This window comes from Dendroctonus ponderosae, unplaced genomic scaffold, assembly GCF_020466585.1.
Source record: "Dendroctonus ponderosae isolate FM_Combo_2020 unplaced genomic scaffold, Dpon_F_20191213v2 Dpon_F_20191213_43, whole genome shotgun sequence".
NCBI classification, from domain to species: domain Eukaryota; kingdom Metazoa; phylum Arthropoda; class Insecta; order Coleoptera; family Curculionidae; genus Dendroctonus; species Dendroctonus ponderosae.
Window position 1 is genome coordinate 1 of NW_026018642.1, and position 7,917 is coordinate 7,917.

Here is a 7,917-nt window from a genome sequence, read left to right on the forward strand (position 1 = left end):
GGAGATCTTGGCCTAATGTTTTGCTGAACCAGAAAACGTGATTCCATCAACCATAACCACGAAAATCGATAGCTATAACAATGAAGACACTCTTTGGTATATCGGGATTAATCAATCCTTTACTTAGGCACCCGAAGTGATAGAAGAGAGCTGAAATGTTCGCCGATATAATGTTAGTGCAACAGAAGCAAGGAAGAGAGTAATTTGTAGGAAACGAGTGTTGAAATGCAAACGATATAAATCATGTGGCTTACCAGTGTGTGTGTTCGTAACAAAAGTGCAGTAATTAGGGAGATTTGCAGTCCCCAGGACGTACATAAAAATTCCAGTCGAAGCAGGCGCGCTTTGTGCCCGCGGCACCCATTTAAATATCAAAGATTACACGTGACGACTGGGTACCGCCGCGACCAGGTACTTCATTAATTAAATAAAACATGTCTAAGGCAAATCCAATAGGGATTTCAGCATTTGTCAGCCTACTGAGATTATGTGACAAAAACATACATTGGCAACGAGACCGAGTCGAAGGCCTTATTTGGCTCAAAGAAGATTTAACCGAGTTTCAGTGGCTGGTTTGGGCTTGTAATTATTTCTCGGAAAGCCGGTGTGTGGTGAAAACCACACTAAAACCTTTGGCTCGAATAGGTGTGGCACTATTTATAAACAATCTTCGTTCTATGTGAACCTGATTTTAAAATTCAAACAAAAATACTCTTCTGTTCTTCCCAAGTGCATTCTGGAGCCCCGCCTCAACCAGGTTAAGATCTTACTTTGCGGTGTGCCGGTTCTCAAAGCCATAAGATCATGTACGAACATGTTATAATTTGTAGATCGAGCGAGAGCACGATCGGTGCAGTTGTGCACCCTTTGTTAAACAGCGACCGGCGGGTATCAATTTACATATGATTACGGACTATTTTATGCTATCGAAGGCGCTGAAAATTGCAGAATAGGCCCAATTAACACCGACCGCCACGGACATAAATAGAGGCGTAGGACGTTCTCGGAAAATCGGTTTAACGCACTCGAGAACGGCCAAAAATGTTTTCAAAATATGCTTGATTGTAGCCAACTCAATGCAATTTGGTTGTACCAAACTCTTTCAAAATGTCTTTCTTATAACCACATTGATGACAGTTTTATCTCAGCGAAGAGATCAAAAGCATATGCAGGGTACTCAGTAGATGTGAACTTCAGAAGAAAAGACTTCATCAGAAAGTTTTTCATGTTGAAAGAGTAAATTTCGCTGCGAAGAATATTAACTGTATGCCTGTAATTGGAGTCTCTGAAAGCCTTTCTATATGGGAAATGGCCAGTATGTCCAAGTCGATTTTACGGCTATTTTCTTCAATGAAAGTCGGATTGTCCAGATATCGGACATTTTCGTTTTAGAATATGGTTCAATGTTGCCATGATTTGTTACTTGAGTGGGTAAAATTTGATTCTCTACGATTTCTCTAAATGAAGTTAGACTTGTTTCAGAGAAAAGCATATACTTATCTCAAATTTCTATACAATTTCACAACAATTTCCGACAAAAACAAAGCTTTTTTCATTAAGACAACACGAACAAACTGTTATTTTATTTGTTTTATATACCTATAGAATATTCAAGATTTCATAAGCAGTGCCTGAAATATTTTGCCAATTTCACGAAGGACGAAGCAACTTATGAAAAAATCTTACTACAAAATCGGCCTCAGCTCTCAAAGATTGCCTTCCCATGTCATGGATCTTTTGCTAAATTTCGTATCAGTATTAGTCTATATATTAGAGTATCAGAATTAGTCCAAAAAAAAGGTACAGGCGATTTCCAACAAAAGTAGCAATTTCCTCTTCATTCTAAAACGATTTGGCTGGTTAAACTGAATTCCAGTAGCAAGGGTCAAGCGACTTTACAAATGGAAATATATAATGATTACTTAAGATTATTTGATTTTCAGACATGCACGTTATAAAAGATGTTGAAAAGCTTGTAGTCAACTTTTGAGCCACATTTTTGATGAGTTCTACCTCATTCTGGAGGCCTATAAACTGCTCAACAAAGTCAACGTTAGACTGACAAAATTGGACTTGCTTTGGAAGCAGATAAATTCTGACTGCTGCGGTCGAGATTTCTGTTTGGAGCGTTATTTAATGCAATTTTTGTTCTATTAGTTTCCGTTTTAGCACCGTTATAAACTTCATATCTCATAAAAAGGAATCGATATTTTGAGTGGCATGAATCAATGAAATATTTGAAAACGAAGTGAGTGTTCACTTGAGTTGAAAGTTCATATGTCAGAATCACAAATTTCAGGAACATTTCTTATTCGGGTAATTTTTCATTTAACTATGTATGCCAAATTTTTGTTGAATTGCCTATGAATTTTAAGCTTCAACATCAGCTCTAGATCATGAAAATCGCAGCAACAGCAGAAAAGTTATCGCTGCAAAACCAGAAAGTTGATATTTTAGACCACTCTATAAATAGAAATAATGGCATAAAAATTGTAAAACCAGTTTGCACCATTTGGTTTATCTTTACATTTTCGGTGTTGAAACCCAAAAAACGTCCAACTACAAGAATGCCAAATTTTCCGCAATTTTACATTTTTCATTTGCCCATAGAAAATTGCTCTAAGATGCCCAATTTTTACCAAAACGTTGGCCCACAAAAAAAAATGGGAATCAAAAACGCTTCGAACCGAAGCGAAATCGCTCTAAGCACTCTAAGAATTTATCCAGTTCCAAAGTTCAGACAAATTTGCCTGCGTAACGTTTATTTTTTGTTTGTTTATTTCACTCAGATCTTCACTATTTGCCTTGTTTGTCCACTGGACATTTACTTATTTTAGAAACACCTTGTGTAAGTCGTTGTCCTCAAAAATCCTCAATCTGACGCAATTAGACTCACTCGTTTACTTAGAAAATTTAATAGTTTGCAAAATTATTCTAGTTTTTCTGAATTTTTTTCCGGCTGTGTCCTTCACTCTTAAGTTAACGTTTAGTGTTATTTCGCTTTGGCTAAATCCTTCTGAAAAGTTTTCCTTAATGGAAATATTCTTTTTGGCAGAATCGGACCGCAAGACAAGCTTTTTCTTGCGTTCCCAGATTCATTTGGCTTCAGAAGCAGCTTTTTATAATATTATGCTTTTGACTGGGACAGTGGTGGGAAAGTTGAAAGTCTTTTCCATGCCAGTCTAAAAATTCGAAAAACTCACCAATTTCCATTTCAAGCAATGACCACAAAAACCCAGCTGTTTTTATTTCATATTTAAAAATTATTTGACCTTAGTATGAAATTTCTAGTATCCAGTTATCAAACTATTTAGTTTTTATGGCCTTCGTCATCGTAAACTTTCTTAATTAGTTTTAACTGCTGATATAATTAATTAAAAACGGGCCAAAATTGATAAATCAGGCAATTAAAGCATATTTTATTAAATCATCAAAATCGAATAAATTGATGTTAAATTTTTCGTAAATATGATCTGTTTCTGAACGTCTTCCGCCTTGTTTTAACAACTTAATTTGATGAAAGTGGTAAAGTGTGAGCACATTTAATCGTCTAAACGCTTTCATCGTTAACAAGCCATCAGCAAGGATTACCACAAAAAAAATCGGCAATAAGATCGAGAGGAGAAACTAAAATCAACATTTTTACCAATGGCAAGATGGGCGATCAAGTCAATTTTAGTTGGGCACAAAAACTTATTTAACTGAAATTTGAGGATGGTTAATCGAGAGTTGTAAGTATGAGCAAAATGTAAAGTAGCCCAGAAGTTCTATGGCGAATATTTTCAGAGAATGACTCCGAAATGAAAATCTTGATAACGGAAAATTTTAAAGTATGTGCAATGGCTAGCTTTTAGCACTTGGTCGTGTTAGATAAAACCTTTAATATAGTGTTATTTCGACGGAGACGTGCATAGCAAAATGTCCATATATGCGGACTGTTTATGCGACTTTGTCCATCATAACTTTCCTTAATTTGCGAATCTTTGGAGTCTAGGAATTAGCCGTTTAGTTGCCCTTCAGACTAAACAGAATCCCCGGGACGAAGATGTATTTATTAATTTATTCATTATTACGTTTCACTACGAACGTTCGAAGATGATGAAATTGAAAAAATCTACATTGTTATATTTTAAATGTTAGATTTGCATAAAATGCCCATCAACGCCAGGGCACTTTATATCAATCGTTTACCATTTATATTCAAATAATGCGGACGAGCACAGTGGTATAATGCTTATATTCAACACGCAAACACTCGGCGAGTTGTTGCTGATGCCAAAAACAATCACATATTCAAATAACCATCTGCAATTGTGGGTCATGTCGTGACTGCGGATTATTATTTGGGAAAAAAATCAGTCCGAGATTTGGCCATATTAATATGCTATTTGGGTACTAATCAGTTCTTTGTTATGAAACGGATGATTTCGATTTTATTTTTAATAACGGGATTATGGCAATGTTTTGCAACGGACTCTGTGTAATATATGAACACTCACTGCAAACCGTGTTAATAAAATATGCCAAGAAGATGAGGGAAAGGAAAGTTTTTCAGGAAGATCAGTATCGACAGTCCCTACTACTAACAGAAAAGAAACCTAGAAAAAAAGAAGCAGATTAATTGGATCTTTTTCAACTAGAAAAGATCTGCTAATTTTCTATTCAATGCAAGATTAGGAGGCAAAATAATGCGAAGGAGAAATGGTCTCAGGGATACAATGGTCTGACAAACAAATAGGTGATACTGGACTCAACTCAACTGATTTTTTTGTTTTATATTATAATTAGATATTTTGGTTGCACGATTAGCAAGTTCTATACGTGCTAATATTTATAAATGAAAAGTATCGCAGGCATTTTGAATCGAAGACCTGTAGGCTCAGAACGTTCGGTGAGCAATGAAAGGTTCGCATAAATACTTTATGTCAAATTCTCATGGATTTATTAAAAACTTTCCTAAATTTTTCTTTCACAAAAACGTTATTTAAATGCTTTGCTGTTTTTTCCACTGCTGGTCTTACTACTCTTCTATTTTTTAACAAACGTCCATTAAACCCAAACAATAATAATAAAGGACTGCTAACAAAACTTCAGCTAACGCAGACACACCAAGCAGTTGATTATTTTGGCAATTTCCATTTTATTCAAATCCAATTAAACAGTCAATTACATGCAGATTTTTCTCCAGAACCAGAAGACTAAATAGTCACGTTCCTGGCACACTGTCCAGCCTGATCATTGACGCATTCATTGTCGAGGTTTCAACAACAGTCTTCACTAACTCGGCAAATTTGCGCGGTCCTTCCGTTTCCTCCAAGCTTCCATTGATATTATCGAAAAAACTGCTGACTGAATTCGCTTCGGAACCGTTCAGCGCATCTGGAAGCTTCACTTTGCAAAGTTCCCAATACTCGAAAATACCGTTACCTGTTACAATCGATACGCATCGCACCTGGATTCCTTGCAATTCAAAGTTCAAAGCTTCGGTCATTCTTACGACTGCAGCTTTACTTGCTGCATAAGCGCAGGATTTATCACTGGACTCGAATGCTGCAGCATTGGACATGTTGATAATAATGCCGCGGCCGCTGCCTTTTTTCGGAACATTCCTGGCCAGCAGAGGGATGGTGAATCGAATGATGTTGAATGGACCTAAAATATTTTCCTGCAAGGAATTATTTGAGGAAGCTGTTTTCTAGCACTTGAAGTTTTTTACGTATAGAATGTCAGCAAACTCCTGAAGCTTTTGCGGTTCTTTTTCCTTAAAATCATATACAGGCGTTGAGCTGGATTGGTCGGTACAGTTCACCACGCCATCCAGTCGACCATATTTTTCATCCACTACGGAGACTAAGGTTTTTATATCCACATCACTGCTGACCTACAAGCAGGACTTGGAAAAATTTGACCACCATTGAATTAATTGCGGATACATTAATGGGCAAAAATATGGCTTTGTCGTCCCCATAAATATGCAAGTCTTTGGTGGGAAGGTCGCATATAATCACTCGACCTCCCTCTTTGAGCAGCTTTTCTACTGTAGCTCGTCCATAGAGGTCGGAGGCGCCTCCTACAACCAGGAAAACCGAATTCTAAAAATCAAATTGTTCAAAAACGCTAGTCAATAATCAGCACGCTTGTTTTTTGCTGCTGCTGGAGTCTTACCTTTATTTGCATTTCACCGGGAAAATATTGCTGGAACCTTCACAGTGTGCCACATCACTTTCTCATATAAAATAAACTCACGGTTTTATTTGTACACGCATACTAGCGCGACGTTTAATAGTAATTATTATTATTGTTCAAAGCAGAGAATTAAGTTTATAAATTTAGCCACTGATAAGAACTTATAGTATCTTATCTTTTATCAGCAACCTGTTTTATTTGGGTAATTTTTTTGTTGGTTGATCTCAGCAGACACTTCTTTCCTCGGTCTGTTATCAGTGCAATTGTTCAAGGAAGACATTGCATTATTAAACTATTTAAATCAGGCTGACTGCAAATTTATAACCACAAGATATGCAATATTTATCAAATTCGGAATTATTTAGGCAACGGCACGGATCGTTATATTTCGAGAAAACATTGTGTGCCAGAAATGGATGTGAGTCGCGATTCCATATATGAAAGTTTTGAAAACCAAGCATCTGATGCAATTTTTATATGACTTCTATATCACTTCCATATCAGGGGGATCAAGGTTTCATTATTTCGGGTCAATATATATCACGTTCGATGTTCTAAGTTGGCATGCACTAGAGTAGAGAATCCACGTCTCCTCTACGTCCACCTCTCCTCTCCCGTTCAATGGAATTAAGACCACGTTCTTCACAGAGACATTGTTGAACGAAAAATTGCCCTTAGTTGGATGAATTTAGCACACATCGTCAGCCTCCGGCAAAAATAGAGAGGCTGGACGATTCAACTACCACTTGCGCTACTTGTTCCTCAATGGCCATTACCAAAATTACCTTCATCGGGTTGATTTTCCCATTATTTTGCAATTTCGCCACAGATTTTTCCAAGTCTACCGGTTCATGCCTAACAATTTGCTATTAATTTAGTGGCATCAGCAAGTTTTCCACTAGGAATTCAAGGAAACTTTGTTCACCCTCTTAGATTGGAGCGCCTGTATAGGCATAATACATGCTTCTAATTCTAGCTCTGATCTTTGCTGCCACTATAATTTTATTGTAACTGTTCGCTTATGCACCTTATCTGGGTTGTTTTGAGAAAGTTAAACAATCTTGTTAGTTTCAGCTTCTGATATGGATTCGTATGATGAGCGGTCTTCACACATCTATGCTAGACTGAAGATGGTTAATATCGCCACATGTGACCAATTTTGCTTCCGAGGTACTTGCAGCATTCTAATGCAAGATTTACTGGCTGTTTTCTGCACATACCATATAAACATTCACATTCAAAATTCTATATCAAACAGCAAATAACTTTCAATTCCAGAAATAACGTTATCTTCGGCCTGGATCATTGCTTTCAATTTGTAGTGTAAATATAAGAGCTGTTATTGAATTTTGCAATCAAAAGTAATAAATTCTAGTAATAGGAATATATGTTTTCCAATCGTCAAATCAACACAGTCAATGTCTGCATTGCACTCTAATCTGGTGCCTTTGAGTGGACGCGAAATTCATCTGATCTTACATTCATAAATTTTTAGAAAATGCATTATTGAATAAAAATTGTTCTGACTGATAACTTTCAAACGCTGGACAGATACTTCATCAGATTAGTCTGCATTTTCTTCCCAATTAGTTCTACATCTTCTATTATCTCACTTTTCAATATCTTTGGCTCTACCAACTCCAGAATAATTTTTACCTGACGATAGTAAGTGACCACAGTTTCATATAAGTCCCCGTGTTTCAAATGGTCTTTTTTGTATATAATAGAGTT

General features: G+C 36.6%; 1 protein-coding gene across 2 annotated transcripts; it reads right to left on the reverse strand.

Moving 5' to 3' along the window:
- Positions 1–5,120: 5,120 nt before the first annotated feature.
- On the reverse strand, positions 5,121–6,314 carry LOC109539142 (3-hydroxyacyl-CoA dehydrogenase type-2). Of its 2 annotated transcripts, XM_019906751.2 has the most exons (5): positions 6,166–6,311; positions 5,934–6,092; positions 5,717–5,881; positions 5,428–5,665; positions 5,121–5,379 (listed from the first exon to the last, which is right to left on the reverse strand). In XM_019906751.2, the coding sequence occupies exons 1-5, from the start codon at positions 6,175–6,177 to the stop codon at positions 5,207–5,209; spliced, it is 747 nt and encodes a 248-aa protein (XP_019762310.1). In that variant the 5' UTR covers positions 6,178–6,311; the 3' UTR covers positions 5,121–5,206. The 2 variants fall into 2 exon arrangements, with proteins under 2 accessions (XP_019762310.1, XP_019762309.2); XM_019906750.2 differs by having other exon boundaries at positions 5,121–5,665; positions 6,166–6,314.
- Between the last annotated feature and the right edge of the window lie 1,603 nt (positions 6,315–7,917).

What these genes read in the sequence shown, in the direction of transcription:
- LOC109539142 (XM_019906750.2), bottom strand. An exon ending in CCATATTTTTGCCCATTAAT is followed by an intron (nt 5,882 to 5,933) that starts GTATCCGCAATT and finishes TCCTGCTTGTAG; the next exon opens with GTCAGCAGTGATGTGGATAT. An exon ending in AGTTTGCTGACATTCTATAC is followed by an intron (nt 5,666 to 5,716) that starts GTAAAAAACTTC and finishes AATTCCTTGCAG; the next exon opens with GAAAATATTTTAGGTCCATT.